A 19,502-nucleotide genomic window follows, 5' to 3' on the forward strand; every position below is an offset into this window, starting at 1 on the left:
TATATAGAGAGAGAGAGAGAGAGAGAGAGAGAGAGAGAGAGAGAGAGAGAGAGAGAGAGAGAGAGAGAGAGAGAGAGAGAGAGAGAGAGAGAGAGAGAGAGAGAGAGAGAGAGAGAGAGAGAGAGAGAGAGAGAGAGAGAGAGAGAGATGCACAAACACATATATACAAACAAAACAACACAAACACACACATAAATACACATAGAAACAAGCACATGTACTCACAAATTAATGCATATATATATATATATACATACAAATGGATTTACCCAACACTTCTTTACCAAACACAAAAATGCCAGAGTTCTATAGATTTACAAATTTTGGGATTTGAAGGCCAAAATTCTTCCTTCGATTTGGCTTAAATCCAGCTTCACTAAATGCACAGGGAGGGTGGAATTAATAGATTTAAAATTTTCAAATTTACTAAATCCTACTTGTAGCCAAACACCACTTAAGGCATGGCTAAACACTAATAACTAAACCTAAAGTAAAATGGAATAAGTCGGTAAAGAAAAAACAAAGGTTTCGACAAAATGCGGGAAAAAAAATACCTCAAAGAAATGCTCAGATACGAGGATTAGTCGAAGTCATGATGATGTCGGACGATCACAAGATAGAAGCGGTCACAGGATCGTTGGACGGTTGCGGGTAGCTAGGGTTTCTCTGGAGAATATAATAAAACAGTAGAGAGCATGAATGAGCCTGGCAGGCGCGGGTTTAGATTTTAAGGGTTAGACATCATATTTGCATCGACCCTTTTCAACGTTGTCATTTGAGTTGACTTCAGCGTTTGCAATACCTCCACTATTAAGTGACATATAACGATGAATAATCCCACCGCTAATGTCGACGCAAAGTTGTTGCGTCGACATACAACAACCCAAACTTCGTCATTAATAACACTCGCCGCAAACAAAACTGAGGCAAATATTTGTGTCTGACAAGTTCTGATATAAGTGTAGATAGTATTTAGTTATTTTCCCGTAGTAGTAGCACTTTTTCCATCTATATTAAAGTAAATGGGACATTTACATACATACCACCCAATTCATATGTATTTACATATCAAACTAACAACTAAATTTTGCTTTTTAGATTTATACCACCCAAATCTTTCATATAATATAAAAATTGAAGTTCGTGTGTTAGGTATGTAAATACCTAAGAATTGAGTGGTATGTAGGTTATTGATACTTGTCGGATTCTTTTTACTAGCTCAACAATAAGTGCCGAGAAATACTTAATCTTAAATTTGATCAATGTAGTTATTAGGTATGAATTTGTGTTTTACTATAGAAAAACAAGTGATTTATCCCGAAATTTAAAAAATAATAATATAGTTCATCAGATAAAAAAAAATGGTGAAATCAGTTGCAGAACACTCCTAAATGATTGAACTGGTAATTAACCAGCTTCTTTTCTTTCCAGTTAGCATGCAGGTAACTGAGTTACCTCCAGAAGATTTTCATTACTCAGAAGGGAGCTTTATTAGTCAACTTAGCTTGTCGGCATTCTCCAAATGGTTTAATGAAAATCAAATAATTACAGAGACCAGAACCTCCCAGAGGATGCTGAAAGACATTTTATCCGTTCTCCCAAATATACACGACAAAACATATGTAAATTCAGCTCACATGAGAGGTAAAAAGAGTGGAAGCTGGAAGGGAATTCTTCAAGATGAAACAAATGGAAACCATGTGGTTGCAGAACGTAGAAGAAGAGAGAAGTTGAACAAGAGATTCATGGTTCTTCGTGCCTTAGTTCCATGCGTGACAAAGGTATGTTTTTTGCTAAAATTAATTTAGATCTCTATTTAGTGGAAGAATTAAGTTGTTTGATGACGATCATATGACCTTTGTTAAGTTGTGGAGCATAATTTTGACCCTATGAATAAGACCAAAACATGGATTTGGTTACTTCTCTACAGATGTTTTGATAATTTTTTTTAGTAAAGCACCAACACAATCCTTTGACTATTTATATGGGGTCATTTTAGTCCCAGATAAAATGATAAATTCGTCCTTAGACTCCTTCAATATGTGTTGAAATAGTTTCTAGCGAGGACTATTTTAGCCTCTATTAAAAGAGTATAAGGATTAAGTTGCACTTTTATAGATTCTAGGATTAAAATGGATCCTTGCAAAGAGGTAGGGGATTGTTTTGATTTAAAATTTTCTAAATAGAGGAAGCAAGGAGAGGGCACCTTATGTCGTACAAGAATGATTGAAGTTATATTTTCTCAATAATCATCAAATCATGGTAAAACCTACAAAGATGGCAACAAGACAGCCATTAGCTAAGCTAACCTGTATAAAATTTTTTGTGGGTTCTTTGTGCATTGTTCTTCTTTTTAGATTTTGTTATTTTATTACTCTTTTTATCAAAAATCTTTCACCTATTACATAGCAATTTTGACAAAAGAACTTTCAAGATCTTTATCAACTAAACTAGTTGGAACCCATAGCAGGCCTTTTTCTTAGCAAACTGCCTTAGACCAGGCTTATAAATAAAAACTCATACCAATCAGAATCATTTAGGAACACCTTGGAGGTTTCTCAACCAAACAAAATTGAATGATAAATTTTAAGAAAATTTAATGAAATCCTTGAATTCATAAGTTGCAAACAACCCTAAAGTTCAAAATGCTAGTAAAATAACTAATTATTATCTGATTGATCCAGTTGGACAAGGCTTCGATCTTAGCTGATACGATCGAACATGTCAGACAACTAAGACAACATATACACGATCTCGAATCTCAAAACAAGAAAACATCAAATTTGTTGGCTGTGAAAGTATCAGATTCCCACAATCAAATTAACTCACCAGAAAAAGCAACAAAAGTATGGGGTGATTCCAGCTTAGGAATACAAGTTTCCATAACTGAGTCCAATGCTGTAATAAGATTGCAGTGTCATTACAAGGATGGAATACTTCTAAAAATTATGCAGAAACTTGATGAGCTCAATTTGGAGACCACTTTTGTCAACTCCACAATGGCTAATGGCAAGTTTATGGCAGAATTTAAGACAAAGGTATTTTCATGGTACACTTTAATTTTCCATTTATTATGTCATAATCAAACGTTAAATTGATTTGCTATATACTCTGAGAATCAGAAATACATAAATAACACATTTTTTTTTTATGGAAGATCTACATGCACAGCACTCAATTCTTATGTAACCTAAAGTTTAATATTAACACATTGTCTATGTATAAAAAAGTATATTTTACTTTTAAAAAGTGAATAATAGTTGTATTTTTTTTTTTTTTTTATGTAAAGTTAAGGATTTGAGTGTTATACATGTAAATATTAAAGTTTACATGTTATATATGTAAATTTATAAGAATTATGTGGCATGTGTATAAATGCCTCTTTTTATTTATAAATATATTTACTGTCTTCTTTTATCAACAACAATGTAGTTCAGTCAAATAACAATAAAAAACAAGCTTGCAGCCTTATTACCATAAAAAAGCAGTTTTTACTCTTCTCACCTTGCTTCCATACAAATTTTTACAGGTCAAAGAACCCTGTGGAATGAGAGCCAGCATTCGTGAAATAAAATGGGCAATTCATCAACTCTTATCTCATTAATATGTCTCAGTACATGAGATTTAATATAATATGGTCATTAGAAACTTATTTCTGCTGGCTTCCTTTTTGTAGACGATGTTCTCAGACATTTGTTATAAGGAAGATTTACATACCGTTGATATTTGTATCCAATGTAGGTTGCTATTGTAAATAGAGGAAGTCAGCCCTTACCCTAACAGCTGTTCTTGTGCTCGCTAGTTCGCAAGCGAAGGCTTCAGTGACTTGACGTGACGACGGTGTGCGAAGGAACGACGACGGCTTGGGGCAAGGCAGAGAGGAGGAGAAGGAACGACGGTGCGACTCTTCTATGTGCTGCATTCCCTTCTTCGGTCACGAGTGGACTGGCGAGGAAGAAGGGGCTGTGGGCTAGGGCAGAGCATGGGTCGCGCGTGAATAGGGAAGGAGGAGGCAACGGCTTCTGTGCAGGGTGGCTCGAGCGGCTCGGGACGGTGCGCGACAAGCTCGGTCATGCGGAACGTGATCGAGCTGAAGGTTACAGTTGCAATTAGAAGGCAACGATGGATTTGCTACATAAGATATGATGGAATTGAGGCTCCGGAATTAGGAAGTTAGTGTAGTGGGGCTTCGTTTTTGGAGTTCTACTCAAGAAGTCTTATTTCTGTACGCATTACCCGAATAACTTTTCAATAACTTAGTTATTGGGGCTTATTAAGAGGTTATTGGGGGTATTAACCTCAATAACATCTGAATAACCTCTCAATAACTTATCAATATATTCCAGAGTTTGGCACTCATCTTTTTTTTCTTTCATTTGAGGGTTTTGTGAGATTATTGAGGGTGTTAACCTCAATAACAGCTACATAACCCTCCAATACCCTCCAAATAATATTCATACTATGCAATTCTGCATCTGTATGACGTACGTAAATATTTTTCCTACTCGAGGCAGGGAGGCGAAGGATTGAAGCATCTGTGGTTTTGCATGCGAGACAAAAGAGATAAAAGAGGTTGTGGCTTTGTGCGGGTGAAAGTAAAGTGAATCACATGAATTTACAAATTTACTGGAAGTCCCATGTGTTATGCATGCTTTAATTTATTCTTATTATTGAGGATGTTAGGAGACGAAGATAGTGCGAGAGGTAAAGGATTAGAATTTTTGGGGACGATAGGACTCGAAGTTCTGAAATTATTAGTTGTGCACATACAAGGAGCTAGAGTCTCGACGTAAGCCACTACCTCGGCACATGCTTTGCACAGGTGAAACTAGATCTCCCTCCTTTGGATCTGATGCTCGATGGACCAACCACATATCTGAGTTGGTCGCATCAAATCAGACTAGAATGATAGCTGATGGGGGTCCAGCCAAAGTGTGGTAGTATTGAGGGGTATGAGTGGAGGACTACACGTGCATTGATTTGCACTTCGCTACTCAACTCGATAGAGTCATCGACTTTCTCATCAGTGGATGGCATTCGAAAGGTAAGTGACATCTGAGCAATGCAGAAGAAGGTCTATACTGAAGCTGAGAATCACATGATGGTGTTCCAGATTCAGCGTGAGATAAAGACAGTGGTTCAGGATGACAAGTCAATTCAAGAGTACTCTATAGAGTTGGAGCGGATGTAGTAAGATCTTGATCACTTCTCATCTATGTCAAGATGTGGTGATCTGAGGTGCAAGAAGGGGAAGATCTTTGCACAGAAGAGGTCTGCAGTTTCTAGCTCACCTGAACCCGACCTTTGATCAGAGGAGATCATTTATCCTAGCCCAGGCAACAATTCCTAAACTAGAAGATGCCATTGTCGCGATGATTAAGGAGGGTCGTATGAGGCTATACTCTGAGCCGAGTGGACTACAAAGTGCACAATCAACTTTGGCTGCTTTGAGCTCAGGTATGACAGATACCTAAGGGTGGACCCGCAGGTGCTACAACTGTGGAGAAGTGGGACACCCGAGCAAAGCTTGTCCAAAGCTACCCAAAGAGAGAGAAATAGGTGGATGTGTACAGTCTAGAGGTCGTGGTCGTAGGCGTGGAGGCCAAAGAGGTGGTTATCAGGCAAATTTGATGGCAGTCGGGGATGAGAGGGAGAGAGAGAGGGTAATCTTTATGAGAAGGATTTGTAGTTGTTGGAGTTGTTGAAGAAGAAGCAGAAAGTAGCAGGAGATGGAGTTGAGGATGTTTCAAATCCATCAACATCAAGGGGTAAAATTGCCACTTATGCTCACTTCAACAAAGGTACCGGTGATACACTTGTTCTTGCCTTTATTTCCATCACATGACCATCAAAATAGATCATAGATCTGGTGTTCTAGTAACATAACATTTACTATTTGAGAGTTCTTTTTATATACTCATCTAGCAGTACTAAAGAGTATACAGATTAATGATGGTACAACGCAGCCAGTAGTTAGTAAGGATACAGTGAGATGTATCAATCATATAACTTTGCCCAACATTTTGCATGCTCCTTTTTTAGTAAACCTCTTATCCATTAATTTCATTATTCTTCAATTAAAATGCATTATTTTTTTGATATTCCTCTAGTAATCTTTTAAGAGAAAGGGACGGGTCAAACACTTGGTACTGGAACGTGACATAACAGACTCTGGTACTTGGACTGAGAGTGGAAAGTACTAGAACATCAATGATGTGTTACAACTATACCACATATGTATGGGATATTCTAGTCTTAGTTTACTGAGTCGGTGGTATCCACCTATGTATAAAAAGACAAATAAGGAGAAAGGGTGTGTGACGCTCGTGACTTTGACAAGCTCACTAAGAACACTTATGTCAGTTTTGGAAATAGGAGCTCTAGTGTGTTTGATTTGATATATTATGATGTATGGGGACTTTGTCCTACTTGTTTTATGAATGATTATCATTATTTTATTATGTTTATTATTTTTTTTTATCGTGTTGCCTGGATCTGATAATGAGACAATATATCAACAAAGCATTTGGGACTATCTGTTAGCTCAAGAGATACAACACCTAACCACATATACATACACACCAACACAGAATGGAGTCGCGAGAGGAAGAATCGACATGCTCTAGAGTTAGCCTGGAGCATGCTGTTGGAAATGAATGCCCCACAACACTTATAGGGGCAAGCAGTTTTGACAGCCACTCAATTGATTAACAGGATGCCCTTAAGAGTACTAAAGTGGAAGTTTTTTTGTCAGATGTTGAAATGAGACGATAGTGGGATCCTTCCATAGATGGTATTTGGATGTGTATGCTTTGTGAAAGACAACAAGCTATTTGTAGAGAAGTTGGATCCAAGAGCTGTAAAATGTGTGCTTGTGGGATATTCTGCTACTCATAAGGGTTATATCTATTGGAGCCTTTTTGAGAAGAGACTCTCTGTGAGTATGACTATGTCATTTAGAGAATTTAAACCATACTACATTTTGGAGGTGAATTCACTCTTTTTCTGATTCAATAGCCACTAGAGATATGAGGTAAGAGAGAGTGAGTAGTAGTTGTAACGGAGTGGTGCAAGTGGGAGCAATGTCATGTCTTGTGATGTGGGATGAATCAACTGAGAAGACAAAAATCGAGGAGAGTGACCCCAAAGGTGGTGCGGTTCAGGCTGAAGGTGAGTTAAGATGCATACACGGAGGAAGAAGAAAATTGAGGGAACAGAGTGTAGTGCCAACAAGTCTATTGTCTTCATCTTTCCCAACTCTCAAAACACCTACACCGTCCATATTTGATTCAAAACTCCCAGGTGATATTATTCCTCATTCATCCACTTCTAACCTCCTAACGTTAAGGAGGACCTCCCGCAGTAATGAGAGACATCCTCCTGATCTTTTTGGGTGGGAACTTTAAACTCCGAACTTTATTTCTTATTCTCACATCTCGCTTTTTCATGGAACATTCAGTGCATCATTGGAAATTGTCTCTATACTCAATTGTTGGTAGGTTGCTAAAGAGGATCCCAAGTGGAAAGCGGTGGGATTGAAGCTCTTGATAAAATTCGAACATGAGATATTATACCACTATCAGCAGAGAAGAAGACAATTAGATGCATGTGGATCTTTAAGATAAAACAAACTCCAAAAGGGAAGGTGGAGAGGTACAAATCATGCACGACTAATGGAAAAAGGGTACAGTCAGACGTATAGTATTGACTATGATGAAACCTTACACCAGTAGCAAAGATGGAATACAGTGAGGGCACTGGCTTCGCTGATAGTGAATGGTGAATAGAGACTCCACCAACTAGATTTGAAGAATTTTTGTCTTCATGGGGAGCTACTAGATGAGGATATATGGAGATATCACCATGATTCAGTATATCCCAAACAGTGGGCAAGGTGTGTAGATTCAGGAAGTCATTGTATGACTTGAAGCAGTCTCCTCGAGACTGGTTTGGAAAGTTTATAATGACGATGGTTGTCATGGGATATCAGCAGATCAATGCAGATCACACTATGTTCTTTCAATAACATAAAGGTCACACTACCATACTTGTTGTGTATGCGGATGACATAACTATCACTGGTGATGATGAGGCAGGGATTACTCAACTGAAGAGAAGATCGGGGAAGCAATTTAAGGCAAAGGATCTGAGGCAGTTTAGTACCATCTTTGGATTAAAGTGGGCCATTAACTTGAGGAGATGGTCCTATCCTAGAGAAATTATGTACTAGATCTTCTCATTGAGACATGTATGTGGGGGTGCAAAACTGTAGTCTCTCCAATTGAACAGAAGGTCAAACTTAGTACAAAGGTAGGTGAGTCGGTTGATCACAAGAGGTATGAGAGGTTAGTGGACTGCCTGATCTATCTATGCCACACTCGACCCAATATTTCTTTTATAGTAAGTGTGGTGAGCTACTACATGCATGATCCAAGGAAGACTTATATGGATGCAGTGTATTAGGTTCTGAGGTATCTGAAGATTGGACCAGGGAAATTGTTGATATTCAGGAAGCATGAGCATGTAGATATTGAGGGCTTTTGTGATTCTGACTGGGCAAGCTGTGCTGATGACATACGATCCACATTAGGATACTACATGTTTGTAGGTGGCAACTTGGTCTTGTGAAAGAGCAGAAATGGTCATTTGTAATAAGATCAACCATAGAAGCAAAGTATAGGGCCATGGTCTTAAAAGTTATTGAGAAGATGTGGCTCAGAGCCTTGTTGGTATGGCTTAAGGTGGACCAGGGAGCACAAATAAAGTTGTGGTGTGACAACAAGTCAGCAATCACCATCACCAACACCCCGGTGCAACATGATAGAACCAAACATGTGGAGATTAATAGGTTCTTCATCTAGAAAAACTGAATAACAGACTTCTGGAGCTAAGTCATGTAGTCACTAGAGAGCAAGTGGCTGACAACCTCACCAAACGACTGAGCCCATTAGATTTGTCTAGGTTATGTGACAAGATGGGCTTAGTGAATATCTTTTGCCCATCTTGAGGGGGGAGTGTTGAGATTTGCATCTAATGTGTGTTTCTATTTGTAAATAGATGAAGTCTAGAGATTTATTTGTAAATGTTATAACTTATAAAGCTCTATGTAAGCCCGTCATCAATGAAATGAGAAGGTTTTTTTGAGCAAATAGTTTCAATTCATACATACCACTTAATTTCGATGCATTTACACATTTAACATCCAAGCCTCAACTTTTACATACATATACTAGCTTTTTTTGTGCATGAAATGGTGTATTTCACCTATTAAAAGTTAAAATGGTGGTATTTTTTATGTGATAAGAAAGATTTGGGTGCTATAAATATAAAAAAAACAAATTTTTAGTGTCTAACATGTAAATACATAAGAATTGAGTGTTTTATCGGATAAAAACCAAAGATTGTTACTGTAACATTTGCTAAATTAAAAAATTTTCATGAATGAATAATAACTTTAAACTTTACAAAAGTGAGCAACTTATTCATTTGGTTGATACTTTATTCTTAAAATCGGTACTTTAACGTCTAGATCTTCAAATGTTCTTTGATTTAAGAACTTCAATCACTATTAAGCTTGTGCTATCTTTTTCTTAAAACTTCAAATGAACTAGTCACTTGTGTTAAACTACGTGCAAACTCTGAAACTTTCACACATGTATTTGTTATCATCAAAATTAAGCACACATATACTGCGTGTTCACAAAGTCAACACTTCACACCTTTCAGGATGCTCTACTTGATCAATTTTAACCCGTTGCAGAGATCTTGCAGAGGGTTCTTGAATTAAGAAAGGACTTATTCCCTTAGAATTTATGAAAAAGAAAAAAACAAAGAAAGAAATATTATCTAAAATAATCATTTCGATATCAATCAATTGGTTGAAATAGTTCACTCAAGCAAACTACTTGTTGAATTGAAAATCAATGTGTGTCAAAGTTACAAAAGTTAGTGTGATAAGAATTAACCTTCTATGGTTTCGAACATAAGAAAATGTATATAAGAATATAGATTGAACTGTTGTTGTAGCCACTGAAGAATGGGCATTATTCTTTTAGAAAAGCCTTGAAAAGTTTTGAGTTTTAAAGTCAAGTGGTCTCCTTGTATTAACTTCTTGTTTGTTGCATGTTAAGTGAATGAAATTATAGAGGAATATCATGGTCTTAAAGTGGATTTAAATTTATCCAAATGGAGTTGCAAATATTCAATCATATTCATCATCAAGGTTAGATTTTACCATGTAAATTTTTAATATTACATCAGAAATATCACTATTTTTTATTTTTTAAAAGTGAAAAATATATTTTCATATATAGATTTATAACACCAAAGTATTTATGTAAATTTCTCTTAGTTAATAAAAACTAACGGGATGGCTACAATAGTGGTTTATTAATACTAATTATGAACAAAATCATAATATATACAAACAAATTCTCAAATTAAATTTGCTTGGAATAGGAATCCTTTGGCATATTTAAAAAAAAAGGTTGGCACAAAGTGAGAATTTAATATATACTTGAGCAAAGATTCATTTCACTTTTGATTTGCAAGGGAGTTTATAAAAGCTTAATATCCCTGTTAAATTTCAAATTATAATAAATCATGCAATATTTCTAACCAATTTCACCACTTTTTCAAAAATATATTTTCTTACTTACACTACACAAGCTGTATCGAGCCAAATATATCATAGATTGGACTTGACTCTATCAGATTATTTATAATGTTCATGTTTAGCTCGAGCTCAATCTGGGCTTTCATATGTCCACACATAAATTACTTAATTTTTTTTAATAATCAAACTTGATTTATTAACTTGATTTTTTATTTTATCTGAAAGAATACTTTAATAAGCTAATAAATAAAATAATATTTTGGAAAAGTAACCAACTTCTTATATAAAATTATTAAAAACTATTTTTATAAACTTGGATGAATAAAAGTTAGTATTCAAATAAATTGCACCAATTAAATAAGATAAAGTATATATTATAAATAAACTTTCTAGCAATAAAATAATAAAAATAACATAATGAATTAATTCATTAAAATAAAAAAATAAATAATTGCATTAAATAATAATAATTTAAAAAAAAAATACTAAATGAACAAACGGTGCAATCAGCAGCGAGAACAAATGCAAGGACAACATTTTAGACAACAAATAAGTAGCCGTTACTCGAAAAAATTTAATAACAAGCAGGCTCAAGTAGCTCAAATAGCAATCTTTTCCACAGCAAACCTAATAAAATAACCCTCCAGCCTGCTTAAAGCTTCATCAATCCAACCAAGCCTGCTACTCAAACCAAAGAAGTTCCAATCTCAAATCCTGACATTGGGGATGTCCCTTTCGAGCTCATACCGCCACCGGCCGACTGTTCCGCCGCAGCTCTCAACCCTAACTGCTGCAACTGATGAACAACATGTGACATCCTCGGCCGAACTGAAGGAACATGCTGAGTGCAAGAATAAACAAGATCAACAACCTTCTGAATCACACCAACTTCTGGAATGTCTAGAATTACTGGATCTAATAGGTCCAGATATCTGTGAGACTGGACAAGAGGGGTAGCCCACTCGAAAATAGTCTGCCAGCCTAACGATTCGACAGCCTGAGCGGGACGATGACCGCTTATGATTTCTAGCAACAGTACTCCAAAGCTGTACACGTCGCTTTTGGTGGTGAGTTCGTTCTTGTAGACAAATTCAGGAGCGAGATATCCATGAGTACCGGCCATGACCGTCCTTCCATGCATGGCTTCCCATGGTATGCATCTGGAGAGGCCAACACCTAAAAGGTGAGCTCCAAATTCTTCATTGAGGAGCACGTTGCTAGCGCAGATATTGCGGTGAACTACATGCGGTTTAACTTTGTCATGCAGAAACCTGAAAGTAGGAAGCTACAGAATTAGAAGGGGTAAAGCTTTAAACATTTAAGATATTATACTACCATACATAATGTCTTGCAGATGACATAATACATCATTTTCAGTTGAAGAGAAAAGGTTAAAAGGCTTGATCAAGATTTGAAGTTCTAACAAGCTTGCGATGTTATTGCACAGATGTTATTATTGATGCCAGGAAAAAATTTGAAAAACTTAAAAAAATTTTCAAAAAATTTTTACCAGGGTCTTTGGAAAAGTACCAAATAATGAGTATATGAATAATAATTTTACTGAGGGTACATTAAGTAAATTAACACTCCATATGGTAAGCAAATCAAATGCTGCCTCCGTATGAAAGGCTTTTCAAGTATTTAGGAATAATATCCAAATTGATGATTATTTAATGGGTTAGAATAAATTTTCCCTTCACCAATTTCATCTAGAACAAACTCACGTTTTGAAGGTATGTATAGTCAGATCTGTATGTAACTTAGAAGCATAGATTGCAATCCTTAATAACCATGCTTTAACCACCCTCAATATCTAATTTAGCATAGAGTGCACCATCAAATTCAAAACAAAACATCTAAAAGAGTATTACTATATTCATCAAATTAATCTTCACAAAAATTAGTCGAGATACACTTATTTTAGAAGCCCAATCAAAATTAGAAGTTTCATACATTTTGTTTGAGAAAGATTTTATTGATCCACTTAATCAAATAATGATATGACATGAATTTATCTGCAAGTTTGTTTGGAGAACATGTCATTTCTCTATGCAAAATGCAAATTTAGCTCGCTTTGAATGACAAGATATATATATTGCCATGTCAGTGCCCTTTTAATACAAGCAAGACTCAGATTTTGCATAAAATTTAATCATTTTCTCATCAGCTAAATTAAGAAATTCTAATCTAATTATTTACAAATAGGTACGTGAGGGTCGAGAGTTGGATTTGTATTTCTTGAATCCAAATGTTCAAATATCCTCACAAACAAAGCAACACAAGAATGGAGATCGGCGCAGTTGTTCCATGATTCTAAATATGATGAGCTATAATAAGCAAAAGAAAAATAGCCTCTACAACATGCAACCAATCAGACCAAAATGTACAGCCGGTTATCATCAGTATCACAAAGCCTTGAAGTCATAGGTAAAGACATTCAATATTATTCAGAAAAATAAGCAAGAAAAACCGCAAAAAAACAGATAGCAGGGCGAAATATAGTCAAAAGCACATGAATTTCAAGCATATTGCTTGCTCGAGAAATAAATAATTGAGTGAAATATAATAAAAAATATACAGCCATCATCCTCAGGAACACTTAGCTTAAGAATGATAGCAGGAAAAAAAAGGACAAATAAACATAAATTAGATATATTATAAAAAAAGGCAACAAAATGAAAAAAAAAATCCCAGCAATTAATATATTATTTGAATCAGAATGCCACACAAAATATCAAATTGGAACTATTAAAGAAAAATATAGACAGATTTCATTGTAAGAACAAAAATTTGTGAAGTTTATCATAAAATGTAGACAGCAAGCATTTTCCCTAATTTATTATTCACAAAGTTCTTACGAATTCCACTGTAAGGCGCCAAAAAGAAAATGAGTAAATTATAGAGGCAGAAAATTACACTCAAAAGTACAAGGGCAATCACTGTAAGCAAACACATCACTACCGCAAATTCATACTTACGCAATTCCTTGAGCAAGAGTTGTTGCGATTCTCATTCTCATTGCCCAGTCAAGGCATCTGCCTCCCCTTGGAACATGGTGAAGCCATCTATCCAGGGGTCCATTCGCAACGAATTCATAAACAATGTAGCGGTCCCCATGATTATAGCAACAACCCTTGACAGCGACTAAATTAGGATGATGTAGATGTGCAACCCTTCGAACCTCCGAATAGAACTCCTTTTTCCTTTGGAGGCTGGATCTCTTCAGCCTTTTTACAGCCACCCTTGATCCATCTGGCAATGTTCCACTAAATGTTCCACCTGTTTTGGTGTTCCCAGGAAGACGACTTCCTTCACTGAAATTCTTTGTAAAGGAAATCAGCTCTTCCATCGTAAAAACCTTCCATGATGGAGGAACCAATGCAGCTGCTGAAGGACCAGATGATTTGTGTGATCGCCTCCTTTTCTTGCTCCGCTTATAGACGAGAAGCCATACCACAACAGCCGTAGTAGTGGCAAGTATCAATAGACTAACAACCATAAGTATGATGAAATACTCTTTATGGCACTGCTTATGGGAGCATCTGTTCTCTGATTTCCAAAATTTCTCAAAAATGTCAGAGTTTTGTTGGTTACAGTTCATTTAAGAAGACAACAAATAGTGCTACATAACAATTTATAATGAGAAAAGTGTCAAAATGCACCCCTAACTCATTGTCAGGGGGCATTTTAGTCCTAGAGTCTAAAAATTGTCAATTTAATACATAACTTTCAATAAGAACTAAAACAGTACTCTCTGAGGACTATGTAAGCCCATAATGAAGGATACTAGAGACTAATTTAACATTTTTATAAACTCTGGACTAAAATGATCTCATGTAAATAGTCGACTATTTTGACACTTAACTCAATTTATAATAGTAAAGTAACAAAAGAACAAGTTTCTTTCACACTAATAACATTTTAACTCTTATGTGAACTAAATTGAACAATATCAAAGTTGCACTCATAGTGTTCTTCATTTTTTGAAAATCTAGGAAAAAGAAAACGTTGGAATTTATAGAGAAGTGGTTTATACCAGCCAAAACTGTGTCTTGATAAAGCATGCACAAAAATCCATGTGGCCTATCACATCTCTCACCAACAAGAGCAGCATGAGTATTTGTCACCAAAGTACATGAAGTGTTTGGGTTTTCGTTGCATGACGCATTGTTACAAATACTGTGAGATTTTTCAACGGGTAAGACATTCTCATTCCAATTTGTCATGTTGTCTGACCAGTGCCAAACATAACCACGACTTGAATTGTAACCATATCCACCAATCCAACAGCCACTTGAGTTACTAGCACAGAGATTCTGCACAAAATCCAACACTTTCAATGATTCTAGAGCTGCAAGATGACCACCATGACCTTGGCAAACTGCCTCTGATCCATTCCAAGGAAGAAAATTTCCCACATAAGTGAAGCACTTGCTCTTATTGGGACTACTTACCCAACCAGATGGACATGCTGCACAAATTGGGAGCAACTATCAGCACAGAAAGTCTTAGTTCTAAGTAGATGTATTGGTTTTATGTGTAATAACTCATAAATTTGCTTGCTTGATACACTAAAATCAATAATATATGTATCTTTAAGTAGAACACATAAAATACATGCACCACAAATGCCTCTAAACATTACTGCAAATCTTAAATACAAAACTTAAGGCCGTTGTTTTGGTTTAACTCATTGAACACAAAACTATTTTTTGCATTCTTCTCTCTCTCTTATATGCCCATGTATAGTAATTCATATACAGACGTGGAATGAAGTAGTTATTCTGTCTATATAAGCAAGTTTTTCATATCATACAATCAATGTCACTACTTTTCAAATTTAAATACACAGTCTTGCCAATATTCATTTCCTCCACACCAAAAAACGTATGTCATTTCCACATGTATCACTAAACCTTTTATCTGATCGAATGCAACTCCTGCAACTTGTTTACATTGATCATAAAATAAATATTCTAGCTATACAGTATTAAGATAAATCCATGTAAGCATTCTCAATTCATCAACGTTTTTTATTAACATATAACAAGCTTGATATTTAATAAGGATATGGGTGATATCAAGCCAAGTTAAAAAAAAAAGGCCTAAACTATACAATAAAGATTTAAATTTTGATTCAAGCCAAATTCCTGTCAAACCAAAATATGTGTAATTTAATTAAGAATACATATATACGTATATGTGTATATCATCAGCACACACAGAATATGTGCATATTAAATATAACCAGCTAATTTCAAGTTAAATTGAACTTATTTCGGGCTTAGGCATCTTCATGTTGAAGCCCGTCAATTTTGATTTTGAGTAAATTATAACTCAAGCAATTATCAGGGAAATTCAATCCTAATTACCAAACCTATGTATAAATAATTTTTTCCACTATTTATCATTTATGGCTAATACTTCAATTCGATAATACCAAATATCTAACATTGGAAGAATAAATCCACCATAGAAAGAAATTTTGATTCAAGCCAGATTCCAGTCAAACCAAAAAGTGTTATTTAATGGAGAATACATATATATGTATATGTGTATATCATCAGCACACACAGAATATGTGCATATTAAATATAACCAGCTAATTTCAAGTTACATTGAACTTATTTCGGGCTAGGCATCTTCATGTCGAAGCCCGTCAATGTTGATTTTGAGTAAATTATAACTCAAGCAATTATCAGGGAAATTCAATCGTAATTACCAAACCTATGTATGAATAATTTTTTCCACTATTTAGCATTTATGGCTAATACTTCAATTCAATAATACCAAATATCTAAAATTGGAAGAATAAATCCACCATAGAAAGAAATTTCTAACTCTCCCCATCTAAAAACTTGAACATCAAGCAAAAGTAGAAGTTACAAAATTATTTACCTTTAGATATAAAACTTTGATATTATAATAACAAATTCCTTAAGGAGCATCTTAACCAACTAAATAGTGTTATCCAAATATAAATATGCTAGAAGTTATTAAGGATTTAGCTATGTTGTGTGCTAAAATATTTGTGAAAGTAAATAAAGAGTTTATCACTTTAATATTGTATGAAAATCCCGTAAACATACAAACAACCCACAACACATGAGAAGCCGGATATTTTATGTAAAAAAATAGGGGAAAAAAAACATGTTTTAACTTAGTTTAAATAATTCCATTATTGTAAGTTATAGACAATAAATATCTACCCTTCTAAGTAGCTGGAAGAAACTATGAGAGATGTCTCTTGTAATGAAAATGGAGAGCATTGAAAGGTAATAAGTTGAAGGGTAAAACGTTGACATCAAAGGATGAGGCATAGTTGATAGCAGTGATGAGCGATGATGTTAGAGAATAGGCAATGATGAGAATCAATATCAACAAACAAGAAACTATGAATGTCAATTTCGTCCATAGTGGATGTTACAGGATGAACAACAACAATTACCAACATTAGTAAATAGTAGGCGATGACAATCATCGACATCAAAGGTTAAATGCTGAAAATTGGTTAGTGTCATTTTCCTCCTAACTGGAGGGATGACCAAGTGACCCAAAAATATGAAGTAGATGGGGAAAATCACAAAAGTGATTAAAGCTTCAAAATTTACTAAGTATGAGAATTCTCTACATAAAAAATTCCTCCCAAAATATAATGATATTTAGCCTATTTATAGATTTCTGAAAAGGGCATTATTATAATTTCTACATAATCCAAGAAACGACCTCTAATAATCTAAATAAGACCCGTCTGGTCATTTTATGCTTTCTGTAAATCTTAGTGATGAACTCAAAATTGATGAACTCAAACATTTATTTCGACTATTAGCAGACATAATTTATAAAATATTTGACCACTCAATTTGTCCTAATAGGCCAAGGCTTAATTTATGTTTTTTTGTACTTCAATCAAAGCAATTTGATATCAAAGAGCTCATCTCATCAAACCATATTGTCTCAACTCTAAATGCACTAAAACCAAAATTCATATGATCATAAAATCAATTTATAAAAAAATGGTCTAATAATCCAATGCTTTGTGATTTAAAAATTGCATCAAAATCCATGTTGAATCGAATGAACCTTTCGAGGGCAGAACTCCATAATCCACAAACTAATGGATGTTGGGGCAACAAAGGTGATTCAAACTTCAATAATATGTAGACATGCCCTAGAGAGCAAAACAATTTATAAAGCTCATTATATTAAAACCTCACTGAAGGCATTTAAGAATATAAATGGGGCTCATCGCAGATCCACATGTATCAAACAAAGCTAGGATCCACTAACAGTATGGCTAGCTAACCTCCTTAGTCCCAATTTAGATCAGAGCCATAAAAAAAAAGAGACGAAGCCGAACAAATAAAAAAAGGAAATAAAGATCATCACGATAGGTCTAGAAAAAAGAAATGGAAGCTCAAAGAGACACCCATAGCTTGCAATAAAAGCTAACAAAATTTGGAAGTGAAATCCCAAAGATGTTGGTTGGGATTCCAAATGACAGTCATAAGTCTAGACTTTACTAAGCATGAGAATTTTTTCCACCAAAAGGCCTGCCAAAATATATAACACTATGGACTATTTATAGAGTTTTGAAAATGGTATTTTGATAATTCCTGAAATAATATAGACACTCCATCAAACAAGCTAAATAGGTCCATATAAATTTTATGATTTTTTAATATCTCAATGCTTTAGTGAACTCTGAATTAATTGAACTTAGACTCATTGAATCTATCTTGTTTCAACCATGAGCACACAAAAGTTGAAAGATGCTTAACCAACCAAATGGCCCAAGAAGTTTCAATTAGACTTTTAAGTGCTTAACTTATGCTCACGTGCACTTTGATCCAAACTCTCTTCACAACATTGGATTTATCTCATTGAACTACACCATCTTGATTATTCTTGAAATCATAGTTAAGAATCTCAAAAATACTTCTTGAAGCTTCTAACCAAAATCCTTGGGTGCTTTAAAATCTAAAAGTTGAATTCATGCTTGACCTGATGAACTTTTCTGTAACATATCAAATTCCATCACAATTCACATACTAATAGAGGCAAGGGCAAAGAAAGCTTCCGTGCCCCTCAGACAGGCCCTAGAGATCAAAGCAATTCGTCAATCTCTTTACTAGAAACTTTACTCCAGTTATTTGAATACATCAAGGGGTTCGTCACAGATCCAGCCTTATCAAACAAAATTCAGCTCTATGAACAGTATAGCAAGCTAAACTCGTTAGCCCCGTCTAGGATCCTGGCTAGTGAAAAATAACTCAAACAATAATGAGGGAATTAAAGATAACGAGCAGTTCAAGCAGAAGAAAATAGGAGAAACAGAAGCTAATGACACACTCCCATCTTGCAAGAAACGCTACCAAAACATCTAACAGAAAGAAACAAAACATCCAAGCATGTTTACAAGACCATATAAGATTTTGCTAGCAGAGAGGGTCAAATAATAGAAAAGGGAAGAAAACTTACAGGCTCCAGCCCTAGCGGGAAAATACATGTACAGAAAAACAATGAAGTAGGAGAGATGAACGAAACTGACGCCATCCAAACCCATTCTTCTCGAGCTCACGAAGAACGAGACAGGAGTGCGCAAAACTCCAGCTTGCCTTACGTTCCCCATCCACCCATCTCCTCTCCAGAACTGCTAATCCCGACCCTCGAAGTACAATCTGGTGCAGTAGTAACTTTGAACTGGCTTAGTAAGCTGCTAATGATGTTTTTTTTATGAAATTAACATTCTTCAATTTTTTTCCAAATATTTATTCAGTAAGATCGGTCAACCATTAATTTTGGAATGACATGAATTTTAAAATAATCTTTTTACGAAGCTCTATTTCAGCAAACTTACAGTAAAAATGATCGGTTTGGTGAGACG

At 35.2% G+C, this 19,502-nt stretch overlaps 2 protein-coding genes and 1 long non-coding RNA gene across 5 annotated transcripts in view; 1 reads left to right on the forward strand and 2 right to left on the reverse strand.

Moving 5' to 3' along the window:
- LOC110029054 (truncated basic helix-loop-helix protein A) overlaps positions 1 to 3,823 on the forward strand; it is a 40,219-nt gene extending 36,396 nt beyond the window's left edge. Inside the window, exons 7-10 of one of the 3 annotated variants that reach the window (XM_020731167.1) lie at positions 1,432 to 1,781; positions 2,685 to 3,038; positions 3,530 to 3,637; positions 3,742 to 3,823. In XM_020731167.1, the coding sequence (XP_020586826.1) occupies positions 1,432 to 1,781; positions 2,685 to 3,038; positions 3,530 to 3,604 (779 nt within the window). In that variant the 3' untranslated portion in view covers positions 3,605 to 3,637; positions 3,742 to 3,823. Of the gene's footprint in view, positions 1 to 1,431; positions 1,782 to 2,684; positions 3,039 to 3,529 lie in introns of all 3 variants that reach the window. The other 2 variants (XM_020731168.1, XM_020731166.1) reach the window with 2 other exon arrangements.
- LOC110029055 overlaps positions 1 to 3,854 on the reverse strand; it is a 10,203-nt gene extending 6,349 nt beyond the window's left edge. The window contains exon 1 of the long non-coding RNA XR_002294481.1: positions 3,776 to 3,854. This is a non-coding gene — a long non-coding RNA (uncharacterized LOC110029055). The remainder of the gene's footprint in view (positions 1 to 3,775) is intronic.
- A 7,251-nt stretch (positions 3,855 to 11,105) lies between these two features.
- Positions 11,106 to 19,299, reverse strand: LOC110029076 (C-type lectin receptor-like tyrosine-protein kinase At1g52310). The gene is made up of 4 exons (XM_020731198.1): positions 19,097 to 19,299; positions 14,652 to 15,086; positions 13,594 to 14,164; positions 11,106 to 11,886 (listed from the first exon to the last, which is right to left on the reverse strand). Exons 1-4 carry the CDS (start codon positions 19,245 to 19,247, stop codon positions 11,301 to 11,303), a joined length of 1,743 nt encoding a protein of 580 aa, XP_020586857.1. The 5' UTR covers positions 19,248 to 19,299; the 3' UTR covers positions 11,106 to 11,300.
- Between the last annotated feature and the right edge of the window lie 203 nt (positions 19,300 to 19,502).

This window comes from Phalaenopsis equestris, unplaced genomic scaffold (genome assembly GCF_001263595.1).
Source record: "Phalaenopsis equestris unplaced genomic scaffold, ASM126359v1 Scaffold000545, whole genome shotgun sequence".
Taxonomy (NCBI): Eukaryota; Viridiplantae; Streptophyta; class Magnoliopsida; order Asparagales; family Orchidaceae; genus Phalaenopsis; species Phalaenopsis equestris.